The following is a 27924-nucleotide window of genomic DNA, read 5'->3' on the forward strand; positions in this document are numbered from 1 at the left end:
AATTTAGTATACCAAGGGTTAGAACATTCAGGTAAGTATGTCTGAAAACATAAAAATACTGCAAGGTGGCATCAGCCTAGCTAGATTGCTACACAAAGCTAACAAGTACCTTTCATGAGTCCATTCTGCAAGTATAATACAGAAATCATATTTTTTAAGTGGGCAGAACACTCCATGATTTTGTTTTACCCAATATGATCCATCATGGTTGATCAGAAAACAACCTTGTCCTAAGGAATTCTTTGGAGTTAACCAATAACTCAATATTTAGGAGCATTGAGAAAAGGAAACTGCCTGAGCAATGAGAACAGGGAACATTTCTCAAAGGAAAAGTAAAATGCAGGACATGGTCAACTTTGAAAGCTTCTTGATAATAATTTTATGCAAACAAGAAGCTAGAAAACTCATTGAGAAAAGAGTATTGATGTGTGAGACGTGAAAATAGAAGAGACTCTTCATGGGGAGGAGGAAGATCAACTAGAGGACGGGATGAGAGATGGAGGAAGATATTGGGGGTAACAAGAGCAAGGTACGATTACATACATATGAAAGTGTCATGATGAAACCCGTTATTTTGCTCACCAATTTAATTAACACTAACTACTTTTAAAATCAAAGAGAAAAGAAAATAGTATTGAAGTTATTAGCTTGAGGAGCAAACAGACCTGAAAACTAGGTCCATGTAGCGTCTCACACATGGCTAGCACTCAAAACATACTCAGGAAATGAATGAAAGTGATTGTGAATGTAAAGGGCTACAACTTTTACGGAGAAATCCATGAAATGATTATAAAATTTCTAGATCCATTCTTTTCTCCTAACCTACCTCAAACTGTCAACTCAATTTTCATGTACAAGAGATAGAAAGGATGGTATACAGATAAGGGGTAGGTTTCTAAGACACGTTGAGTTCTTGACAGGGACCAGGCATTATTGGGGCCATTATGAAGATATTTTATTTAAACCTTATTAACTCAGTGAGGTAGGTATAATTATTCTAGCATTTCCATGTGTAACATGGAAATGTACTCAGTTGGTAATTTGCCTGAAGACACTCAGCACCGAGCTGCAAGCAAGAGCTCAGCTCAAGAGTTCAAATCAACCTTTCCAATAATGCTTCTAAAGCTGCAGTCCTCCCTCACACCATCCTAAACAAGTAGCATTCATCTATTGTGAAGCCAGCATCAGGGTAGATTAGCAACTTCTGGTAGTTTTCAAAGTGGAAAATTCTAGAACGAAAGTCTCATAGCTGGTTATCTGAGAAACAACACTTGCTTTTTTCCTAAAATGACAGTTCTGAGGCTTTCAATTTCATCAGAATAGCTTTGTTAGGAGTTATCCCACCATGTCCAGAGTCTCTCGTGTATTGACAAAAAGCAGGCATTAGGAAAAGCCGTGGAACGAACAAACGGAGACAGTATCGTAAATCTCTTGTCTTCATGTGGACAAAAGACAATGGAAAGAGCTCCATCAGAGAAAACAGAAATGGTGAATTGAGAAGTGTTCTGAGGAGGAAGAAGGGCACATCAATCATTGTCTCATTCAAGGACTCCTCCAGCTGCGGGCAGAGAGGAAAGGATGAAATCATTTTGTCCTTAGGCGATGTTTACCATCAAGTTCACGCTATTACAAAATTATTCAATCACTAGCTGGGCATGGAAAAGGCATACACATTTTACATTAGACAAACCTGGGGCCCTGGCTGGACTGTGTCTACTTCAACATATAGGACCTTGGGCTAGTCTTCAAATTTTGTTGTGTCTAATTTTCTTTTCACAGAATGAGGACAGCAGATCATAGCAATGACACAAAAGGTACTTCCTGTTATGAGTAACACAGCCTAGATTTAGTAGTAGCAGCAGGTGTAGTCCATGGTGTACTCACTGAAGCACTCCATCCCAGGAAGGGGAATACCCTGGGACAGCATCCTCCAGCTGTCCATGAAGCTAGAATAGCATGCCCAACATTGGTTGGCATTGTTTGTTTGCCTTGCAAAAATCATTCATGTCAAAAAGGACAACTGGAGTCTTATAATGTAAATTTTACAAATAAAAGTACCCAATAACTCTTAAAGGTAAACCCAAAATATGTTCAAGCCTACAAGGAAAGTCAGCACTGCCTTTTAGCTCATTAATAATTCTTAACCAAAAACAGGGTTTACCCATCCATAGAAGGAACTCAAATCTGCTATTATAAACATAGTAGACAGCCATGTCCATGTCTATGTCTGGGGAGATCATAGGCCCAAAGGCAGAACCTACTACTGTTGTTTTGCTAAATGGTCATGTTGTCAAGCCGTGTTCGAAAAACTAGGGTTTAGATCCATAGATTAGTGCTGTTCTCAGCTTCATCAGAGAAGCATTTTATTGCAGTAGGTAGCAGTTAATGCAGAGACCCACAGCTGGTCAAAGTGCCAAGAATAAGTGCCAGTGGAGTGCCTGGCTCTAAATGGAACATCGACATCACCCGCTCCAAGGCTCAGGGAACATCACAGTATAGGGGGTAGAAATAATAGAAGAGACAAAGGAAAGGAAGATGTGTGTGCAGCAAAAAGATGTTCTCCTAGACATTACATGGCTTTTGCAATCATGAACTCACTGCAGCCGTGTCCAGCACAAGACCTGCACAGGATTGGGCCTGTCAACATTTCATTATAGATGGGGGAGGACCCATGAGGTGTCCCCCGCCATGAGGCAGTTCATGGTTGCTGGGGAGGTGAATTGTCCAGAGCAGTATAGTCACTGATAGGCCCACACTCCAGTAAATAACCTCCCACCCACACTCCTACAAGCAATTCTAATTAATCTCAATGGTCACACACAGAAAGAAGACATAAAAGTGGGAAGGGTACTTGTTTCAGCATCAAATGGGGAAGGATAAGACAGGGTAATGGGAGGTAAAAATGACTAAAATTCATTATATACATGTATAAAACTGGCAAAATATTTAAAAACAAACAAAAATCCTAGGTTTAGAAATTTCCCACTTGATGGTTGTACATCTGATAGGTAAAAATTTTGGCGGAGAGCGAGCCAATGGAGGCTGAGGCACCGAGACACAGATAAAACTCTCAGCGGGGTAGAGCTTTATTTCACACAGGACACATTCATTTCGGGGAAAGGAAAAATGTCAGCCCACAGGCTGTGAGCTGGGGCTTATATACGGGGGCTTCAGGGTGCGGTCGGGGGGCAGTTTTGGGGAAAAATCAAGCAGGGGGAAGCAGGAAAAGCAGGGCTTGTAAACCTGGCTCCGTTCCATCTGCCAGCCAGGATCTAGGTCTGGAAGTGTTTACTTTTTCATCCTCTTAAGATAAGGGAAAAGCTGCTGTGCTAAACAGCTCCTAAAATCTCTGGTTAACAGGTAGAATCTGCTTATCTTGTCTTTGGAGATCAGAGGAAAGGCAGGCTGCTTCTTAGCAGAGTCTGTTTCCCTTGACTTCAAAGGCCAAGGTGCTTATCAGCTCGGTTCCCTTTTTCAGGGTTCAAAAGTCCATAGGTCCCTGTTGGGGAACGGGCGAAGCTGCTGCTGTTTGAAACCCTAATAATGTCCAGCAGTAGAGACTTATACTTGGGGCCCACAAATGTAAAAAAGAAAAAACAAACGTATTTCATAGTAAGTCCCATCCCAGCATAAAGAAATAGAGTAGCATAAATAAAATCTGGATAATCTTGTCAAATTAGTAAGCACCAAACAATCCCTCTGAGTTGATTTAGCCTATTTTTCCATGCCTACGGTTTGCTGACTAAGACTGCAGGAGCAACTTTGAAACACATTAGGAACTCTGAGGTCCTCTCAGGAAGCTGGTTCCGAGTTACACAGCAGCAGAGTCCAGTTCTGCCTGCTTGTGGTACAGCTAGCAGCCCTAAGTGAACTGACCAGGTCAGTGTGTGTGTGTGTGTGTGTGTGTGTGTGTGTGTGTGTGTGTGTGTGTGTGTGTGTGTGTAACTTATTCCTCCAAAAAGTGTAAGCCAGCCGGGGCAGGGGCCCACTGCCGAGAGTTACCGGGGAGTGTTAGCCTGAGGCAAGGCAAGATTGGAACAGAAACTGGGCGGGTGTCCTGCAGGCGTGGAAAGGTGATGAGGCTATTACAGGTCTGGGGTGAGACCCAGAGCCCATAGGGCGTGGGCAAGAGTGAGGTTTCTTTGTAAATCATCCCCTCCCTCCCTACCATAAAAAACCACGCAAAACCCAAACTAAAAATGTCTTATGTTAGTCTGTGAGCATTGGGGCCTTATGAGGGCACGCAGAGCCTCCCAAAAAGGTAAGAAAATTTAGTGGGACAGCATGTATGCACATATGGGTGTTCATGTACATGTGTATGAAAGCCAGAGGTCAATTTTGGATATCATTCCTCAGATACCATCTACTTTTTAAATAATTTTTTAGACAGAGTCTCTATTGGCCTGGAACTTACTTGGTAGACTGGGCTAGCTTGTTAGTGAGCCCAAAGATCTGCCTATCAGCACCTCCCCAGCACTGGGATTTACAAACACCACCGTGCTTGTTTTTGTTTTTTTAAATGGATCGTGGGGATCAAATTCAATTCCTCATGCTCACAAGGTAAATGATTTACCAACCAACCTATCTCCTGAGCCCCAGATCAGCATTAAAAAAGAAAAATCTTAGTTTAACACCTCTGGAATCTAAGAATAACTGTGGGATTGTATGGGATCTACAGCTTTGAAGACACCCTTATACCACATACTTATAAGGGATAACACCAAATCTTAGCTCTTGAGCTCACTGTGGTGAAAGATGTGAGCTGATGATCTATAACTAACTGCATCAGGCTTGCAGTCTGAAGCAAAGGCAGTAAGAGCTCTTAACATAAATGTCAAGTATCTATTAGGGCACAAGATCAGCACAGAGACCTGAAAAATATTTTAACATGAGGTTTGGCTGAAGATGCTCTATTGCATTTAAATTAAGAAAACCTACGACCAAAAGAGAAGTTAATAGGGAAGAAATTATGCCCCTTATATTCCAACATATTAGGCAATAGTTCAAATAGGTTGCCTTCAAGAAAATATCACTATACAGCAATAGCATCTTAAAAGAGGCCAAAATAATTTTCTGCTGCCTCAAAGGATAGAAAAACAAGGCTCTTCCTGAAACACACACCCTTTCTTCTTAAGCCTCCTCCCCTCCCAGGCTTTTATCTCCCTGTGATTTCATTCCCAGTGCTTTGGGCTAACGAGACTGTGGTATGTCAGTCCCTTTGTTAAAGGAGAAGAAAAGATCCTCATTCAAAACATCAAGCAGCTTTAAAAATAAAACAACTTTGTAAAGTGTCTCTGTCCATGAAGAAGAACAATAAAATGTATTCTCCAGATCCCTTGAAAGCATTAAAACCCCATGTCCTTCACATGTCAAAAAACTCTGAGAGCTGACAGAGTGCCAGCCATCACTGTGGACAGCCACCAGAGCTGCTCAGATTAATTTTTTTTGCTGGCTAAGAGAGAACCTTTATTCCTCTTCAAAATGTTTCTTAAATGTTCGACCATGATTGCATAACTTTAGGGTAGGCTTATCTCAAATTATGAACCAGAAAGAAGGCAGGAAATGTTTATATGTTAATGTATCTAACAAATGTTGGTGTCTGTGTGAGAGCATACTGATGACTGTATTCACAGTACAGGGAAATCTCAAGGATAGAAGTACAGGGATTAAGTAAGGATTGGGGGGATTACATGTATTCCCTGACGTTGAAAGAATAATAACAGCCATACGAGCCACTGCAGGATAACTTGCTTTATGAAGTCTTGTCATGTAGCTTTTTGCTCATGTACTCTTTCATTAAATGTTGTTAAGTATCTTCTGTGGCTCCCAAGTTCTACTTATTGAGTACTTGCTGCTCGCCTCTAAGACAAAAACTATAGCCAGGGTTTGTTATGTGTTAAAAGAGGCTGGACCACAGTGAGTAAGAATGTTCGACCATGATTTCATAACGTCAGGGTAGGCTTATACATTCTTATGTAAGACTGTATGTAAGAGGAGAGGCTTCTGAAAAGGAGAGGGGATCTACTTCCATCACAGCCTTTTCATTGCCTCCTTGGGGAGAGGAGGAGAAGAACTGAGGAGGAGAGACGAGGGGGAGAGACGCCTCCACTGAGGAGGCAAGACTTGAGATGAGATTGAAGGAGAAATATCTAGGCCCACCATTGTGCAAACACTATCTTTATTTTGGACACTTAATGGTAAAGAGAAGAGGCCTTAAATGATTTGTCTAAAATCCCACAGCAAGAAAACTAGGCCCAGACCCCTCCATATTAACTGAATGATCTGAAAATTTTAATATGTTTTTCTTGAAAAACATTTTCTGACAGCTGGAGAAGCTATAATCCCATTAAAATATAAACTTTCAGGGCTGGAGAGATGGCTCAGCAGTTAAGAGCACTGACTGTTCTTATAGAGGACCTGGGCTCAATTCCCAGCACCCACATGGCACCTAATAATTGTCCATAACTCCAGTTCCAAGGGATCCATCACTTTCTTCAGACCTCCTTGTGCACCGCATGACATAGGCACACTTAGATATATGCAAGTATAATACTTATACACATAAAATATAAATAAATAAAAAAATTTTAAATATAAACTTTCATTAGGTTTATGCAACAATAATGAATGGTAAAACCATCCAGTTTTTATAGGATTTTAAGATAAAACTATTAGCTTATTGGCCAAGAACTATGTTCTTCTAACCATTATAAAGACTGTAAGTAAATTTTTATAAGTAAGAAAATATTTTAATTTTTTTGTTATTTTTTCTTTATATGTATAAATGTATTACCTGTATGTATATAAGTGCACCCATGCCATGCAATGCCCATGGAGGTCAGAAGAGGCCTTGGATCTCCTAGAACTTAAGGACGGTTGTAAGCTGTGCATGCTGGGATTTGAACCCAGGTCCTCTGCAAGAACAGCCAATGCTCTTAACTTCTGAGGTATCTTTTCATTTCCAAAAATAAGAAAATTACAATTCTGTGACTTTCTACTTTTACATTACATTTCTTAAGTTTGATTAATCTATTCCAGGCCATAGTCACAAATATCCAAACTCTGAAATCAACTAGGCTTTCTATGAATTAAAAGATTTTTTTCATCAGGAAAAAAAGAAGTGATTATTTTTTAAAGTTTGCTCTCAGAAAAATTTCAAGTATTTAAAATAATTTTTTGACAAGATACTAATTATAGTCATGAAAGCTACTAGATTGTAGAATAATCCAGAACACTTCAATTTAGTCAAATTATAACATAGTCCTCCAAGGCAAAACATATGTGGATCTACCAGAGTTAGCATAAGGAAGAGGTAGCAAGGGACCCCACAAGATCTTCAACAACATCACCACTTCACTCAAAGCAGAGCAGGCAGGAAGCATGTTACTGAAGTCAGAAAATGGTTCTTATCTGCTTAAATGAAAGAAATTATAAAGACTTATAATCTAATATTCTGCTCCTGATCTGAACATTTAAAAAAAAACTGGACTGTTATTCCCTGCTATTTATTTGATAAAAGGAGAGTCTAAAAAGGTTAATGAAATTCTACTCATTGCTATGTGCTGTGGAATAATTTGTAGTGTGAATTTCTTGGCCTAATTTCTTGCTATTCAAACTCCATTTGGCTATACATTAACAGCTAAATTCTAAAATTCTCACTATAAGAAAGAATATGCAAAAGTCTAGGTGGGAAAATTACTGGGCCGACGTAAAGGCTGACTTGCTGTTTTCTTAGACACAGAGCCATCAGTTCAGAAGACACACCTTCACACCACTAACATCCTTGATGCTAACCCTTAATGAAGATGCCGTCTTCTCGCTCTCAGATCCACGTTGTCTCAGGACACAGAAACCACATCTGCTATATGTTGCCTGGCTTCTACAGCTTTGTTGCAGAGGCCAGTTTACAGGCAAGGAAACCTCTGCCAAGGATGATGTTATCTACACTCTACACAGCCACAGTGAATCCTGAAGCCACAGAGCTTGAGTCACCTACGTCAGCAAAATAAAAGACTCCAACTCATGCCCTATCTGTGGCAGGCCTTTGGCCACTTCCTCCTTGACTCCTGCAGATACTTTGCCTATTTGTTTACAGCCTTCAGCTCTCTACTAAATGGAGAACACCTTGAAGGATGCAGAGTGTTACTCATGTCTCCTGTTTCACGTTTCTATCCTTTACTGCTCCTCGCACACTGATACCTTCATTCCCTCCATCTACAAATATTTACTAAACAGTCGGCATGCCCAAATGATGCTAGGCATTAAACCATAGCTAAACAAAATAGTGAGTAAAACAGAGAAAAACCTATGTTTTTTTCCCTCTAAATCTGTGTTTTTATGGCGTTTACATCCTAGATAGGAAGACAACCAAACAAAAGCAAAGAAGCCAACAAGCCAAATATTTTCACAGAATGCCATTTTTAAAACTTGGAAAGGAAATGTGATAGTAACAGGGGACGCTCTCTGACTATGGAGGGAAATCCTGAAAGGCTCCAGGCAGAAGTACTCCAGACAGAGGAAATAGCAAATGCAAAGGCAGAAATGCAACCAGTGTCTTCTGGAACGAGAAGGCAGACACCGAGTAGTGTGAGGCCCTGCCAGGCGTAGACTGGGAGAAGTTGGGATACTAGGGCAGTTCTCACAGACTTGGTGGATTATGAAGTTTATTCAAACTAAACAGAGAAGCACAGAGTTTGAGGAAGGGTAGCAGCCCTAAGAGTTGACTCTTAAGAGGCCTGAGGGGGAATCCGGGAAGTCAAGGACACTACTGCAGTCACCCCTGAGAGAGGATGGTGACTTAGATGGCGGCAGCAGATACGGTAAACTGAGGTAACACCTTGTTCAATTTCGGAGTTAAGCCAACAGATTGACTGGTAAATGGAAATTACACTAAATTTTTAAGAATCAATAAATCATATGGAGCAGAGATAAACAGCAGGACAGTGACGCCCTCTTTCCAGCCACTACACACAAACTCTGCTAGCACAAGTAATAGAAGCATCTAAAGTATGTTTACTGTGCCCCAAATAGTATGAACCAGACATGCACTGACCTGCTATCGATTCCCACTATTAGAGGCTGGAGATAATGCAAAACAATACTAAATCAAAATAAAACTAGCAATAAAGACACTTCCCCAGGGCTTCTGTGTGGGGAACCTCCTGGAAGCCACTGGACAGGAGACTCTAAAGAAAAGCAGGGTCTGCAGAATAAGATGAGGCATCAGAAAGGGCTGTCCACTGTGAACTGTCATAAAGCTATATGTGAAAACGCAGCGGAAGCTACGATGATCATGAAAGCTTTGCACTCGGTGCTAAGGACTGTGGAGGGATTTCATCATTTAATCTTCACAAGAGTATGAAGTAGATACCATTATACTTGGTTTAAACATCAAGGAAATAACACAATAAAACATTGCAGAAAAGATGTGAGCAATCCTTTGAGGTGGGGTTGGAGGAGTTAGAGCATGAGATCTTGGTCCAGGCAGTAGCTGCATTAGAAAGGCAAAGTCAGCACTTTCTGTGTGCAACTTGGTCAATCCATCAGTGAGCTGCCTTGTGCAGCTCTGATGGAACATTCTTCTCGTCCCACCTGTCATCAGTGCCTGACTCCCTCATCAGTGAACCCAATGATCTCGTTGTATTCTTGCTGTTCCATCAAACTGATTTCTAAAGTAATTCTGACAGTGTTGATAGGCATGTTAACCGCTGGCAGCAGGGACTGGGCTCCCAGGACCTCCTCTCCTCAGACAACATCGATCCCACTGTTGTGTCTGGGAAATCGATCTATAACAGACTCTGCTAGGGGACATGGCAGCTTTGTGTGCCTTACAGTTTCTGGCTTGTAGTATCTTTCAGTTGGATTCCCCCATTGCGATACCCTGCAGGCCATGCATGCCTGCCTAACCCAAAGGTTGTGAGTGTTCCTTACTTTGTACTTGAAAACACTGGAGCCAGCTTTTCCTCCGAGGCACATTTTCACCACTTACAAGTACCAGAAAAGTTCTTAGTGACCAAACAAAGCCCCATCATGGGTTTTTTTAGACCAAAATTAATTTCCAGTTTTGTTTTATCTGTACTAATCTCAAAAAATAAAGAGCCTGAAGGACAGGTATTTTTACACTGCTTGCTGGCTGCTGGCTCGTTTATACCCTGACTCTCAATTGTTCCCTGAGGCCAAAGAAGTAAATTTACCTACAGATATTTAGGAAATTATAAATAAGGAAATAAACGTGCTGCTACAACTCATAGGAAAGAAAGATCTCAGGAACTGCATAAGCATATTCATTAAAGTAAATCATACATAGAATCGCCAGCTTGAAATAGATTCAGGGTATAATTGAGGGCATCATCTTCAATGTTACAAATATGGAAAGCCCAAATTGGGGCCAATAAAAATTCATCATCTCTACTGTCTCTATGAGGACTTTTTCCCTAATGTTTTCCTTGTAGAATCTACTCAGCATCCTTTCCTAATCCTCTTGGAGTTGCTGACTTTGGTCACTTTCACTAACCTCATCTCCAGCTTGGGAAAACAGTTGGTTAAAGGTACTGTCTCTGAGTGAGATGTGAATCCACCTTCATCATTTACCAGATACAAAATGCAGGCAAGTCCATTTTGGTATGCTCCCGTTTCTTTACCTGACTGTCTCGGACATTGCGAGCATTAAATGAGTTCATTCCTGCTCTCTGATGATGCTTGGTGAGCACCAAGTGCTCAACGAAGGTGAACAATTGCTACCATCATCATTAGTAATGTGTTTCCCCTGCAGTAGCAACACAGTAACTCCACCTGTCAGTTTACCAGAGCATGGAAGGGGAGGGAAGAAGAGGAAAAGAGAGTGGGGGAAGGAGAGCATGAAATACAAACTCCCTCAAGCCCTCCCAGTTGTCTACTAGAACCCCAAAACCTATCTGCACCTGCTCCAGCCATGCTGTCCTTCCTTGCTCGGTTGGGGAACAGGCAGCACTTCTCATATCTCCCTCAGTGCCAGGGTCCCATCCCATCTCCTGACTGCCATGCAGTTATCTTCCCCCAGCTAAATGATCTCCTCTCTCAACTGAGTCCTCAAATTCTGAGAAAGCAAGAAAAACCATTCCTTGGCCTTATGTTCACTTTATTTCTTTGCCCCTTCTCCAGGCTTCTCAAATACTAGTCTGTGTAGACTATTCGTCTTCTTTTCACGTTCCCCCACCCTGTGGTAATCTGTTATTTGTCCACTGTGTGACATTTAAGCTCTTCTTGCCCTTGTCCACTCAGAAACCTCGCTACCTGACACGACTCCATTCACCTTTCCTCAGTCTGCTGTCTGACTGGGACCACTCACCTCCTCACACTTTCTGTCCACCTTTCTCCCAAGCCTGATGTCTGTGAGATCACTCACCATCCATCACTTTTTCCTTTATCCTCAGCACCAATACAATGCTTGGCACACTGTAATCATTCAATAAGAGTCTACAAAACGAGCACATGAATGACCTTCTCAGAATCACACAATTCATTCGGTCTAATTAAGTGGAACAGTTTCTGTACTTTATTCACATGCCAGGCACAATGGAGACTAAACAAATTAGCAACACGCGGGCCCTGCCCTCCAGGAGCTGTTTATCACTAGTGAGAGGGACAGAGGAACAGAGGTTTGGTGCTCGAACAGATAGATTGACGGTGGAAGGAAAGAGGAGAGGGAAAGGGGAGGCAGGTAAAATAGATTGGTGCTGTTCACATATATAGGTGGGGGGTACACATTAGGATGCCAGTAAAAGTGAAATCTGTGTTTTCAAAAATAATTTTAATAAAATTTAAAAAGGAAGCAATATGTCTGAGTGCACTGAAATAAATCATGATTTCCTTATGAAGAAACAAACTTTGCACAGTTCTCTGATTCCTGTTTTCTGTTTTTTTATAAAGAGTGCATTGTGAATGGGACACACTGACTGCATCTCAGAGGCAGAAGCCTGCCCTCATTGACAAGCAAGCATTCCTATCAAATCTGACGCAATGGACTGGAGAGATGGTTCAACATTTAAGAGCACTGGCTGCTCTTGCAGAGGACCCGGTTCAGTTCCCAACACTCACACGGTAGCTCCAGTTCCAGGGGATCCAACACCTTCTTCTGGCCTCTGCAGGCATTTCACGACACAGGTGCATGTACATACGTGCAAATCAAATACTCATATGCATAAAAATAAATAAGTAAATAAACAAGTAATTTTTTACCTGAAGTGAAGCTGTGAAAAGCACATATTTGAAAATGTTTGTCAATCTCTTAGTTTCCTGTGTCTTTTAGGAGAAAAAAAAAAAAGCACTGTGTGTAATATTTATTTTTGTCATTTGATCCTGATAACCAAAGGGAAACTGGGTTGCTGCTAGGCATAGGGGAACCAGAAGGACAGTCTCCCTGTCCAGAAGCCCAGTACCCCGTGGTGCGCCCTTCAATGCATCCATGCCCAATGGCAAAATTAATAGAAAATGGCAGCAGCCAAACTGTCTAGACAAATGGGAAATCAAACCTTTCAGGAAGGGGGTTTGTGCCATTCTGCCGGGTGAAGCACTTCACACAGCTGAGGTTCTGGGTGAGAACAGTGGAAATGTGGAATGTGGAGAGGAAGAAGGAGCCACAGACAACATAATTATGGCCTCTGGCCAGTTATAGCGTCTTTTAACATTTTTCTGCACTCTTGCTGTATCCATATCTGTGTGTGTTTATTTTTAAGCTACACTTTTATTTTCCATTTTTATTTTATATACTATTGCTGAAAGTTATCTTTAGTGTTTAGGAAGCATTCAGCAGAACTGTAACCAAATCTGAAAAGGGGTAGCATAACTAGCAAAGGATGCAGCAACCAGAATCAGCATCTCCTTGGGTTGAAGACACAGCTCAATGGTTAAGAGCACTGGCTGCTCTTGCAGAGGACCCAGATTTGATCCAGAGCACCCATGTGAGGGCTAACAGCCATCCATAACTCCAGTTCCAGGGGATCCAATGCCCTTTTCTGGCCTCCATGAGCATTGCACACATGGTACACATACATACATGCAGGCAAACACTCATACACATTAAATAACTAAATACATACATAAAAATAATTGTAAAAAAAGAATTTCTATCTCCTTATTTGGGGAAGAAAATATGAACAGTTTCATTTGCAAAATAAGTGGCTACGTCAAATTAGGAGGAAATACAGAATTGTTTTGTTGATGTATAGGAATTCAAATGTGTGAAAAAGAGTGACCACCAGGGCTGAGTAACAAAACGGGTGGGCTGAAACAAAGATCAATGTAATTACCCTCTAGGTTTAAATGGACCCTTTACTGACTTTCACAAAAATTTGTGTGAGCCCTTTAAATATTTCTCCTTTGCACTCTGGGCTGAATGTTGGGCATTTTCAGTAGAGGGCGCTGGCGAGACATTGAAGAAGGAAGGAGTCTGGCTCTGGCCTGCTTGCTGCTTCTCCAGAACCTGCAGCTCTTCCAGCATCCCAGGGGCTTCAGCAGCACCAAGCTCGCATCACCGTTTCCCCAGCATCCAGAGTCTGCAGGACGCTGCCTGGCAATGGCGATTAGTCAACAGCTTTCCCCCCTTTTTGTGACAGACTGTTTCTGGTGACACACTGCTCTATAAAGACGTTTCTAGAGTGGTCTATAGCTCGAATTTCTACCAGGTTCTGTTAGAACAGTACCACCACTGCCTTCCTGTGGCTATGCCTCTCCAACAAGGTCTGGACTACATCCCTCTGAAACTTCTTCTTTGGACAGTCTATCTCAATCCTAGCAGTAGTAGCTGTTCCTTATACCTGCTGCTTCTATATTCTTTCTTTCTCTATTTTAATTTTTATGTGTATAAGTGTTTTGCCTGCATGTAAGTACAACACACATGTGCAATGCCCACAGAGGCCAGAAGAGGGTGCCAGATCCCCTAGAACTGGAGTTACAGACAGTTGTTGGCCACCATGTGGGTGCTGGGAATTGAACTCCTGTCCTCTGCAAGTGCAATTTAACCACTGAGTCATCTCTCCAGCCCCTATTTCTATATTCTTCATAGTTCAACCTGTCTATAACTAGCCAAGCCCTCAACATTCTAACCCCCTGTTGTAGTGAATAATTCTCTTTACCTTTTAATTAAACTTTCTCCTTTCAACTTACTATATAGCTCATGAGCAGTAAGCACACCTAGCACTCAAATCTTAGTTTCTAACTATCATTCTCCACTGAAAGGAACCATGGATTCTTTGTCCCATTCAAGGACAAAGGCAGGAACAATGCAAGTTGTGCTTAGAGTGTTTTACAGTGTCGGAGACTAAATGAGTGATCAAAAATTTAAATTTTAAAAATGTATTTTTTTATGTGTATGAGTGTTATACCTGCATCTATGTAAGTGTACCTGTATTGTCCAATGCTTGCAGAGGACAGAAGTGGGCTTCAGATCCCCTGGAATGGTTGTTAACTACCAACCTGGGCTTTGAACCCAGGTCCTCTGCAAGAGCAGTCAGTGCTCTTAACCACTGAGCCATTTCTGTAGGCCCCAAGTGCTCAAAAGTCTAAAGATTGGCCATGTCACAAAGAAACCATGGTCAAATGTATTACAACATTAGCACCAAAATAATGTAATTTTGTCATAACCTTAAGTATATAAGTCTAAATTGATATAAATTTCAGAGTAACTAGGGAACAAGAAATAAATCTTTCAAAAATGTTACTATTATTTTATTTTATGTGTATGATTGTATTGCCTGCCTGTATGTAAGTACACCCATGTCATGCAATGCCCATGGAGGTCAATAGAGGGCATCAAATTCCTCTGGAACTGGAGTTATGGGCAACTGTGAGCTGCCATGTGGGTCCTGGGAATCAAACCCTGGTCCTCTGCAAGAGCAGCCAGTGCTCTTAACCACTGATCCATCTCTCCAGCCCCAAGAAAGAAATCTTTTTACAGAATGATTTCAAATTACATGGGTTGATACTCCCTATTCAGAGATCTCCCTCAGATCTTAATGCCTACCCTTGACCACTGAGGGGAGGCTAGACTTAGAGACACCTCCACATAGCAATGTAAGGAAACCTGGAAAGTCCTGTTTTATACAAATGATGACAGTCAATCAGGTGATGATATCACCCATGATGTCGTGTGAATTCTTAACAAGGTGTGATAAGAAGGGCACACCAACTCTGTAGTCTAATTAGGATGAAAATTCCAGGGACAGAGATTTTCAGGGCATTCTATGTGAGTCTGGCTACTTGTTTTCTACAAAAACAAGGAAAGACTGAGAAATTTGTACAGGCAGAGGAGCCTGAGGAGACAGGACAACAAAAAACCCAGTGTGGTGTCCTGGGAATCTGGACCAGAAAGAGAATACTAAATCAACAAATATTATACACAGCTATGTATGTAGTGTATTTCAGTCTTCCTAAAATATTGGGAGAATAAGAGACTGACAAATAACATATGGAATTTACTTAATACCAATGTACTAAGGCCAATTACCCAGTTTTACCAAATGTACTGTCATTTGAGAGGTTAACAATAAAGGAGCTTGTTGGGGCTGGAGAGATGCTTAGTGGTTAAGAGCACTGGCTGTTCTTGCAGAGGACCTGGGTTCTGTTCCCAGCATCTACATGGCAGCTAACAACCGTCAGTAATTCCAGTTCCAAAGGAGCCAATGCTCTCTTCTGACTGTGGACATTGCACCTCATAGGTATACTTACATACATTCAGGCAAAACACTCATACTCATAAAATAGAAATAAATTATTTAAAAATATTTTAAAATAAATATAAAGGAGTTTGTATGGGGGATTCTCTGGGTTAACTTTACAGCTTTTCCGTAACTCTAAAATTGTTCCAAAGTGATAGGTTTAGTAAAAATAATTACGATGGGTTCTGCCTTCTAATTGGACCTTAACTGACACAAAAAGTCAGTCTAATTGTCCAAGAAACTATAGTATAAATCTAAACTACAACATCAAATTTCAAGCATAGCAATAACTGGAGTGAAGGGCAGAGAAATGGAATCCCTGAAAATTAGGGTGTTTATAATTCTACCACATAGCATAATACTAGAGCATTCTGTTTCAAGAATTACCTGGCCCAGACTAAACAAACAAACTTCTGAAATGAAACCCAGGTAGGAGATTTGGCCTCCCATGTAGTTCAGATTGGAACAGCATTTTATCGTGTGTTTTCAAAAAGATTTATTTTTAATTGTATGTGCTTATGTTTGTCTGTGTGTGGATATGTGCATAATGTGTGGTTGTCTACCTGTTGGGGCCAGAAGAAGGTGTCAGATCCTCTGAACTGGGGATTACAGGAAGTCGTAAAGTGCTGGAATATGTGGGTGCTGAGAACTGAACTGGAGTCCTCTGCAGGAGCAGTATGCGCTCTTAATCGCTGAGCCATCTCTCCAGCCCCCTTATGCTGTGCTTTTAAAAGGTGTCAGGAACATTCTTCTCAGAACATCTTTAAAGACTTCAGACCTCTGCTCATGTTTATTTATACTTCTATTCACTACAAAACCCAAACGTGAATTGTAGAGAATAAACCAAAAGTTAACCAGTTACCATATTCCAGTATTAACAGCATGGATGTTTTCAAAGTTTTTGAGTCTTTATTAAACTCCGTGAATCCTAATGTAGAGCAACAGTTTACTTTCTGTAATGTACAAATCAGCTCCAGGGAGCCTGAGTCCTTGTAGGCTTTTGTGATCTGCACAAATGCTCTTCAGTCCCGGAGCTCAGCCTGAGCAGGCTGTGGTTTTCAGGTGGCAAGCCTGAACACAACTGAAACCCTTCCATAGCCTTCTCCCCAGGAGTGAGTGACAAACCTCAGGTTTTCAGACGAAGAACACAGCCACTTTTCCCTTTCTCACTACTTTACAATAATGTTATTTTTCTTCAAAATATCCAGGCACAACTGGTTTTTAAGCTGAAAAAGTTAATGAAAGCAATATCGTATTTGAGGTCAGTCGGCCAGAAAAATGGACACATGCCAAATTCCACATCCCAAACATTCTGTCTCAATGGAATGTGAACAGAGTGCCCATTTTCCCTGCTCTCCAGCAGAATCCAGACAACACCCTACAACACAGTTGCCTACTAGCATTGCGATGCCTGGCAGGAGCAGACACACACACATGTGCACACACACTCACACATATACTCACACAAGTACATACACACATATATAAATCCTCACACACTCTTTCTCTCTCTCTCTCACACACACACACATATACACACATATACTCACACAAGCACACACATACATATAACCACATACATTCACACACACTCACATATACATATACACACATACACCCTCATACACTTACACCCACATACATACACACATATACATCCTCACACACTCACATGCTCACACACTCACATGAGCATGCACACACAGACACACACACAGACACAGACACACACACACACACACACACTCCCTGTCAATACTACAATAAAGGCTCTTCCATACCGATGTTCTATGCACAGACAGCACAAAGGTTTCTCCTAGAGGTGTGGCCTCAGGGACAGCCAAGAGATCACAAGACCAGAAAACTATTCCCCTCAAATAAAAAAATAAAAAATAAAAGAAGAAGAATCTCCTAGTTCCAAACTAAACAAATATTTTTTTTAAAAAAAGGTTATCTGTAAATAATGCCTAGTTAGTCTAAAAAAAAAAACAGAGGGAACCATATTAATCCAATAACCTACTGACAAATTATATATACAACTAGCTCAAGGAACATAATATATGTCTAGTCAAGGCTTATCTGAGAACCTTTGGTCTTTGCCCAAGCTTTAATCTACATAGCACATGGTAATTAAAATTCCCACACTGGTGGAACTAACCTTCTTGGATGTATAACAGCCATACTTTGAGGCCTATACTAATTTAGTCAGAGGGACATAAAGGACGGTTTTTGCTCCTAGGTTGACTAAGTTCCAGGGGACTATGGAGCATCTCTCAAAATGTCCTGTAACTATGGTGAGACACCTGTCCTCTTGATCAAGGAGGCCATGGAGACCCCACCAGATGGACTTGAACCAGTGTCCAGTCTACAAAGAGGATGGTCAACACAGAGGAAACATTTCCTCCATGCTTCCATGTGAAGCCAGCCACAATCAAGCAGAACCTTTGGCTTAACTTCACATAGATGGAACTGGTAAAAGAAAGGAGCCAGGGGCTCCTCCCAAGCCCATGTGACCCCTGAGGAACAGATCCTCAAACGACCTTAAGAGTAAAAATAAATTAGTTTATCTGGGCCAACTGTATGGTCTTAAACACCCAAAAGGAAAGTATAACCTTTTAAAGATTAAAGGGATCAATATAATTCTTTAAGAGTCCATATGTATAGTTAAAGGCTACATAACAAGAAACAATGCCAGACAGGGGATACCTTCCTTTGAGTTGTTGGCCAGGGTGGCCCAAGACTCCCAGACAGTAACCTAGCATAGAATTGGGAAAATGAACAGCAGACCCCAATCATATCTAAAGGAATATTGGCAACTGATTGCTCCTAGATTAGGAAAAGCTGATCTTCCTGAAATAAGGAACTCTAGACAGGCTGATTAGATTCAGTGGATGGACAAGCACTGGGGAACAGTTGGGGGCACTGACAACACCGTGTACAGTAACAAGGATGACAGTATATGGGCTCCAGTGGGGGGAGGGAGTGGCTATGGGAGGATGCCATTTGGGATGTGGGTATATAGATGAATAAGATTGTTTGGGATGTTCTATATGAAATACACACAAAAATCTATTTTAAATGAGTTATATTTGAGGAAGAAGCATAAAAATTTGCTTCATGTTAATTAGTAGATGTGAAAAACATTATTGTTGAAATCTACCTGATGACTTTATATCTATGCTCAGGTGCCAAGGATCTCAGAAAGTAACCAACTGTGACTAATAATAATCAGATACATAGAGATTAGAGATGCTTGTGCAAACATGCAAGTGTTAGTTACATTAAAAATGAGTTTTTCTGTATGAAACAGTGTATTTTAAAATGAAATGGAGATCTTTTTATAAAGGTTAAAACCTCATTCAATTTTATGTCTTATAGGGTTTATACTGAGTACAATATTGTATAACTGTATTAATTCAACTGTGAATATAAAAATTTACAGCCAATTTTGAAAGAGATGCATCTTTGCTCTTGAAATAGTTATTGAATATGTCAATGCTGTTGTAATGAAATGCTTCTTCTAATTATGTAGTTATTAAATAAACAATTTTTTAAAAAGGAAATCTTCCATGGGTTGGCGAGATGGCTCAGATGTTAAGAGCACTGGCTTCTGTTGCAGAGGACCCAGGTTCGATTCCTAGCACCCACATGGCAGCTAGCAACCATCTGTAATTCCAGTTCCAGGGGACTCGACACCCTCTTCTGTTGTCCACAAGCACCGTGTACACATAGTGTACTTACATACATGCAGGCAAAACACTCATACATACAAAATAAAAATAAATAAAATTTTTAATAAAGAAAGAAAAAGTTTATGGGGCAACTTAAAATTCCTTCAGAAAAGTCTCAGCAATGATTTGATAGCAATGAGGATTCTTCGGGCTATCACAGGAAGCTGCTAGTTTTAGAAAATGGTTATCGCTCTTGTATGAACTTAACGCTTTGCTCATTAGAGTATAGTATTGCACTTCTGTTTCCTCTCACATTTTTAAGGACATAAAGGAAAAAGGCACCGGAAGTGAATGCAAATATGAAATTTGAACTGCGAAGTTGATGAAAGCAACTGTGTTCCCGGGCATTCCGGCATTTAAACTTTGTGATGGTGAAGATGGGGTCTGAGGTGTAGCCTGCTTACAGTCCAAAATGTCACCATTTTAGCATTATAATTCTGGCGTAATGAAGACAAATTATATACTATGTTGTGATTCCATTGAACAAACACCAAAATGTCCATGAATTTTTCATTGGGAACGTCTCTCCCCAAAGTTATCTGAAGAAATACTCATGATTCCCTTCAGAATTCAGAGGCAATGACTATGTTAACGTCACACAGTGTTGTTTCTGAATTAAAATCAGCAGGAGTCAAAGAGAGCATGAAGCTAAGGGGAGGGCCAGGAAGGTGGAGTGGGTATGGGAGGAGTTAGGGGAAAATGGAAGTGAATACAGTCAAAATACATTGTATGAAATTCCCAAAAAATTAATAAAGTGTTCCTAAAACCTAATGTGTCATTTTTTAACCATCAAAAAAGTATCTTAGATAAATCAAGTTAAACAGAAATTAGACTACAATAGCTATTTTAGCACAATCGCCTTCCTTTGGTAAGAAATTTGAATTCTGGTTCCTAGGCTGATCCTCAACAGAGTATGGGTATCAGGTTACCTAATACTCCTTCTCAAGTGCTTTTTTTATGCTCAGTTAACAAAGGTGTTCTATGTAATACATGTACAGATTTAAGAGAAACGGCATGAATGAGTTGAAGTTGGAATCCACACTCCCCTCTACTTGGGATAAAGAGGGAAATCATGGCTCAGACTAATCCAGACAAGGGGCCCTACAGCAACAACACCAAAGACAGACAACAGCAGGTGGAAACTTACCACTGGAGCAGTTGGTGCCACCCCAGCCAGGCTCACACTGACAGGTGTTTGGAGCAATGCAGCGACCATGGACACATTTATCAGCACAGTGAGCTGTCAGAGAGAAAAATCAATCAAACAAGGAAAGTTGGCACAAGAAAAAAAAAAAAAAAAAGCCAGTAACACAGCTGCTGCACATCCGAGGCTCGGGTATCACTTAAAAACAACATGCATGCTTCATAATTTTCCTCAGTCCGTTCCTCGGCCCTCTTGGAGCCTGCTGTATAACAAACAATTCCTCCTTATTTCAGTACCTCCAAATCCATTCCTCCATTTCTGCTGTTTAATTCTACTTCATGCTAAATTAGAGAAGCAATTTCAAGGAAAATTGTCTAATCCACTCTTTAAAAACATATCAGTGTCCCAAATATATTCCCTTCATGTTGGGAAAAGTGTATGTGGAGAAACAAACCACAAAGCAAGATATCAGGACTCCACATTGACAGGGCAGACCATGCGGCTGTTCTCCATATACAATAAATTCACCAGATGAAGAGGCCATTCTCTGTACGTGATATAGTCACCAGAAATGATGGTCACGTTTCTTGGTGAACACATTCATGACTTTGACACAGCAGAGTGGCACACCCTCTTCCTCTTGAAGAGAATTTGCAAACTGTCACCTAGGTCTTTGGGAAGTCCTGAAGCTGAAGGCCTTTTCATTAGTGACTTAGGTGTGCCTCCCTCCCCCAGAAGTAAGAATGCATCACTGCAAATGTGAGTGGATAGACTGTTCTGACTCATTTCCAAAGGCTGACCAAAAGAAAGCCAAAAATACACTGTGCTGGACCTCCGTGGCTTGCATGTAGGTTACATGCTCTTTAAAAATACCTACACATATATGTAAGGGATTGTAGGAGCTGCTTGAAAGAGCTTAGAGTTCCAAAATTTGACTTAGGGATAGGATAAAATACCCTGAGCTTTAGACATATTTTATTTTATTATTTTATTATTTTATTTTATTTTATATTTTGCCTGCATGTAGGTTAAGTGCACCCATGTCGTGCAATGCCCATGGAGGTCAGAAGAGGCTGTTCAATCCCCTGGAACTGCAGTTACAGACAGTTGTTAAGTGCCGTGTGGGTGCTGGGATTGGAACCTGGGTCTTCGGCAAGAACAGCCAGTGTTATTTTATTTTATTATTAATGTATGCTTATTATAAAAGTAAAACAGGTTTACTGCCCAACCACATAAAATGTCGGTAAGTAAAACGAATCTAATCTCTAGCTACCTGCACACACTAGTAACATTCTTGTGGATGCTTTAATATTTTTTCTGATGTGTGATTTTTCTCATAAAATTGTTTTTTCACTCAATATAATGGTACCAATATTTCCATGTCATTACATATTCTTTTGTCTACTTTATTCTTAATTATAAGTGTAGTATACATATAGTACATAATATAGTACATATTTAAACATAATATGAATATACAGCAGATTCACACTCATGGTTACTTATAAAATCTTCACCTTAAGCATGAAGAAACACAAGAGAAAGGCTCTTGAGATGAAGAGAAACCAAAACCCAGAGGTAGAAGCAAAGCTCAGTGGAAATGAGCAGCACTGTTCGGTGCAGTCCTGGGGACAACAGGGAAGACAGAGGCCTTGAAAGCCAAACTGAAGTATCAGTACTTTACTAAGAGAATTAGCTATGACCCACTGAAAGGTAAGAATCTGCTAGACAGAAGACTATAGAATGAAATGAGGGCAAATTCTAGGACTTGCTATCACCAGAATAATTTTTAGCACAGTAGGCCGAGCCCTCTCACATCACTCAACAATCAAGAAAATGCCTCACAGACATGCCTATAGAGCAATCCAATAGAGGGAATTCCCCAGCTGAGGTTCCCTCTTCCTAGGTATATGTCAACTTGACAGCTGGAGCTATCCAGCACAGGCTGAGCATTCAGGCCTGGCATCTTTGCTCCTATATCATTATACCACATATTAAAATGGGTAAATAAATGCCCATGCTAAGATATGCTCCATAGGGTTAAGATCAGAATTACATATTCATGGATCTCAATTCATTGTGTTTGCTGCCCTTATTTTGTTAATTCTGAAAAAAAGATGATAAATTTCTATGTGAAAAATTAAAGATCTGTTTTTGGAAGCTTTCAGATTGTTGAATAACTATATAATCACTCTCATGTTTGATTCTCAATAGTACAAAGTTTATGGTTTTATATAAAGAATTTCAGGAAGTCCAGTCAATTATTACAAATGAAAAGAAGAAAAATCCTGTAAGGCAATGGTTAAATCTGGATTTTTTTTCAAGCTTCTTGAGCTAACATTCCACCAAAGTCTAAAACAAAATGTGAATGGGTTATTTTATAAAGCGACAATTCATCTGAAAGTTGATTAGGAAGGAGAAGGGAAATCTGGTTTCCTAGTGGTTTCTTTTTTCTTAATTAAAACTCGAGCTAATGCAATCACATTTGCACACTGACTCCTGAAATAGTGATCTGAGTGATGGGGAACAGTGATGTTGACTCCAAAGGAAAAGAACACGAAACTCTACTTCTGTGTGGAGAAGCTTTACACAGCACTTGACTGTCATTCAAGCGCCACGTCTCTCTGCTCTACACTTTTTTCCCAGCACCTCTGGACTCTCCATGCCCAGCAGTATCCCTTAAGGAGTACCCACAAGATGGTCAGGAGCAACAGGGAAGTAACAGGGCAGCCACAGAACTTGGTGGACTAAGGCATCCCTGCTCACCAGGGTTCAGAAGCATGAAGCACAGCATATGTAGAGTCTGTCTTTGAGAAGTCAGCTGAGTTAGATCCCGCCCCAGCTCACCTCTTCCCCCAGTCAACTTCAGAAGCCACCTACTCTAGGTGCCAAGCTTGAAAGACTAACAAACCCCACATGAGAAACCATGAAGGTTAAAGGTATAAATCAGTCGTGAATATCAAGCCAGTCTCCTAAGGGACTAGGAGAAAAGAAAGGGGGCAGAGTTCACCTTAGCAAGTGTTCAACAGCTTAGATCTCAAGCACATGTTCAAAAGAATCATTATAAAGGCCCAGCCATAGAACAAGGAGCCATTTTATTTTTTATCCACGTCTTTTCTTATTTCTGAAGAAGCAATTACAACTGAGATAACCCAGGGTGGTGGGATAGCTCAGTCAGTAAAGTGCTTGCCACATAAACATGAGGACCAGAGTTCAATCCCCAGAACCCATACTCAAAAAGAGGCAGTGACTATAAACCCAGCAATGAGGAGGCTGAGACAGGCAGATGCTGGGGCTTGCTGGCCAACCAGACTAGCTCAACCAGCAAGCTCCCAGGCCAATAGGCCAAGCTGGCTCATAAAAACAAGGTGGATGGTGGCTCCTGAGGAATGACACTGAGGCTATCTGACTTTGCATATGTGTACATGTACATAGTCACCCACATACACACATACACACATGACCATGTATGATACACACAAACACAAATGCATGTATACACAAACAGATACACACACACACACTCACACACACACACACACACACACACATGCACACACATCAAAGATAAGCCTAAAAAAAGTTCCTATCAAAGATGATTTATTTTGGGGGCTGGAGAGATGGCTCAGCATTAAAGCACCAGTTGCTCTTGCAGAGGACCCAGGTTTGGTTCCCAACACCCACATGGGGGCTAACAACTTCCTCTAACTGCAGTTCCAGGGGATCCAATGTCCTCTTCTGACCTCTGTGGGCATTGTACAAGACGGCTTGCACTTACATGCATGCAGGCAATACACTTAAATACATAAAGTAAAATTAAAATAATACAAACAAAATCTTTTGAAATGATTTATTTTTTCACCTTTTAAAAGGAAATCATAAATATTTATTCTGAAGTCTTAGTAACCTTTCTTTGGGGCCAGATACAGACTGAACCTTTAACCACAATCTGTATTCAGCTGTGGATATACTAAGCTGCAAGGCACAGCCAAGACATCTTCTCCCACAAGAATGGCTGGGCAAGAGACTCCACTGAGAAGAACAGGCTGTGGCGTCTTTGAAATGAATGCTGTGGACAGCCTGTCTGCGGTGGACAGGTGAAGACTGACATGATGACCCCGGGATCTTCCCTAATTAGGCTCCTGTTTCAGTCTCAGTTCCTAACTCCATTTAAATCCCATCACTAATGCCATGGGCCTCAGTCCTTTCATTTGTAAAGCTGAGTGCCATTAGTGCTAATCAAGTGTTTTCTCTTCTGCCACGTTTATTTCCCTTTGGATTTGCACCTAGGAATGGAGCAAAGACCGAAGATGCCTGGATAACCCAAGTATGTCTCCAAAGGCAATGCAGCCACTGTAAGGACAGCAGCGATATGATCGATTCCTTTAAATTACTTTGGAAACTGGTTCTAAGGTCAAAGGACCTCTTGAAAATAACTGCCCAGGGGATGGAGAGATGGCTCAGTGGTTAAGAGCTGTTCTTGCAGAAGACCCTGGTTCAAATCCCAGCATCCACATGGTAGCAAACAACCATCTGTAATTCCAGTTCCAGGAAATCTCATGTCCTTTTCTGTCCTCTATGGGCATTGCATGACACAGGTGCACTTACACACACATGCAGGTGTAACGCTCATACACATCAAATAAAACCAAACAAATAAAAAAAAATTTTTAAAGAAAGGAACTGCCCAATAGAAACAAGCCTTCCAGTTAATCCACCTTTCCTCAGAAGTTCCTTTTATTCTTATGTTATTCATAAGTAGCATATGTCACAAGTCTTGTTCCAATTATGTTTACTGTAAGTTGCTACAGAGGAACATAATGTCATTAGTGTTCACAGTGCCTTTACTGAATATAACTCTCAAAATTTTCATATTATGTAAGTAGAACAATTCCTCCAATATTCAGAGTTGTTAATAAAGGCAGAAAGGGGTCTCTGACTCCTAGTAGACTGAATTTATGATGCGTTTTAATTGGAATGAGGAGGGCTTTGGAGTAAAAAAGAGTATACTAGATCAGCTACTAAGGTAGGTGTACCACAATGCTGAGTTCAGGAGTCATAAGATTCAAAGAAGGAAAACTGAGAAAGCAAATGGGGTTGACTTCCAAGGTAAACATTACCCCAGTCCTCCAGCCTCGCTAAGGCCAACTATAACCCAAGGTCTTCCTAAAATCTACTGCTACTACAAGATTCAGCACAGATCAGAATCATTTTATTCTCATATTTCTGAGTATTACATTGTATCCTGCTCTTCCACGTTTGTCTGTAAAAGGGAATTCTCTTATCCTTTAGTCTTTCAGTTTAGTATTTGCTGATCTACCAAGCATGGTGCTAGGCTGTAAATAAAAGTATGCAGGACTAAGAACTCTTAGTTTGCAGAGGAATTCAAATGTAGAACGAATAACCTAATAAATGGAGCAGAACACAGAGTAATAACAAAAGTGTGAGCAAAAAACTGCAGGTATATTAAATGATTAATGAAATGTCAAATAGGAAACTGTATATAGAATATGTTAGGTAAATGTGTGGCGATACAGGGTTTTTGAGATGATGTAGGTATTTTAACTTTGGCCTTGTGACACTTATACAACTCCAAATATACTAAAATTCAATTGAATGTATAATTTAAAGTATTGAACTGTATGGTATATAAATTATATCTCCAAAGGTTATCATAAAAATTCTATAAGAGTTGAGGGAAGACATTAATTAATTCCAACTGGGGTGAAATCAAGGAAGATATCATGACAGAAATGAAGATCTCATGAGGAAGTAGACACTTTTAGAACAAGGTTTCAGACAAGAGTAGCCTGGGGTAGCTGCCTCCCACTTCACCTACATATATTCCATGCCCCTAGTTACACAACTTATTTCTTGAGCCCACAGCCACCAGACGTACTTATGTATAGTGAACCTGGGTGAACGATCAGTCATGGGAAAAGAGAACTCTAGGAGCCTAGGAGTTTGGATGCACTGAATATAATGAAAAAAGTCCATATCTGAAGATGTTTCTCTCCATTCTGGCTGGGTTCTCTTTTTTTTTTAAGGGAAAATACAAAGTTATCACCAGCCATGCCTTTGGTAGTTTGCCAGTTATCTTCCCTTTGCTCCTATTAACAGAATCCCGGTTTTGTCAGGGATACTAACGTGACCAGCCATCAGCTACATTTCTTGGTTTTCTTTCTAGACTGATGCAAAAAGACGTAGTTGGTACGTCCAGCTCCCCTTCCTTCCTGCTACCTGGTGTGGCAAATAGCTGAATTTGCAAACTGCATCAGACAACTCTAAAAGAAAGATAAAGAAAACCAGGGAACTCTTTATTTTGATTTTTTTCTATGAATTAATAAATGCCATAAACCATCTGCGTGAACCTTCAAACCTCTAATATGTTTTTGTTTATCTGTGTCTTCCACTCAACATGATTTCTAACTAATACATTGGTTCTTTGGTAGATCTATCAGGTGAATCTTTTACTAGATAAAATATCTACAATAGCGGAATGGCTTGAAGGTCTGACTTCAAAAGATGCCTTGCAAAGCATTTAGCAAAATTCAACATCCATGTAGCATAAGATGTAGAGGAGAAAAAAAGTCACTGCAAACTAGAAACAGAAAGGAGATTCCTCAGGGCTGGAGAGATGACACAGTGGTTAAGAGCACTGACTGCTCTTGCAGAGGACCTGGGTAACCTGTAACTCCAGTTCTGGGGAAATCCGACTCCTTTTTCTGACCTCCGTGAGCACTGCATCACACGGGTGCATTTACACACATGCAGGCAATACACTCATACACATAAAATAAGAATAATAAATAAAATATTTCTAAAAAAGAAAGGAGATTCCTCAACTTGATAAAGAATTAATCATGAAAACCTACTAAAAACATTATACTTGGTGGAAAAAGAGCAAATGATTTCCCTTAAAATTAGGAACAAAAGATCAAAACATCTGCTCTTAAATTTCCTATTCAGTACTACATTGAAGTATGATACAAGCAAGTACAGTAAAACAAGAGACAGAAATGAAGTTTATCTTTATTAAGAAAAAAGAAATAAAACTTCTTTAACTTGTAGACTATATAGATATATGCATTTATGTAGAAAATCTAATGGAATCTAAAAAACCTACGAAAAATAATGAGAATTTTACACATTTGAAGATAAAAATCAATATATAAAAACCTAATCATATTTTATATTAGCAATAAACAATAAAATTAACTCTTAAATGCCATTTACAATAGCATCAGAAATATCAACTACCTACTGATAAATCTAATCACAAAGATGTGAAAGACCCAAGCACTAAAAAAATTAACAGTGCTGAGAAAAATTAAAGAATTGAATAAGTGTGAATATA

General features: G+C 40.3%; 1 protein-coding gene across 3 annotated transcripts in view; it reads right to left on the reverse strand.

Moving 5' to 3' along the window:
* Nucleotides 1-27924, reverse strand: part of Megf10 (multiple EGF like domains 10) — a 189588-nt gene that overhangs the window by 68977 nt on the left and 92687 nt on the right. For 2 of the 3 annotated variants that reach the window (XM_029567415.1, XM_008840931.3), the window contains exon 5: nt 20571-20663. The exons of the other annotated variant lie outside the window; for it this stretch is intronic. In XM_029567415.1, coding sequence (XP_029423275.1) covers nt 20571-20663 — 93 coding nt within the window. The remainder of the gene's footprint in view (nt 1-20570; nt 20664-27924) is intronic. 3 annotated transcript variants of the gene reach the window in all.

This window comes from Nannospalax galili, unplaced genomic scaffold (genome assembly GCF_000622305.1).
Source record: "Nannospalax galili isolate Female #2095 unplaced genomic scaffold, S.galili_v1.0 scaffold490, whole genome shotgun sequence".
NCBI lineage: Eukaryota > Metazoa > Chordata > Mammalia > Rodentia > Spalacidae > Nannospalax > Nannospalax galili.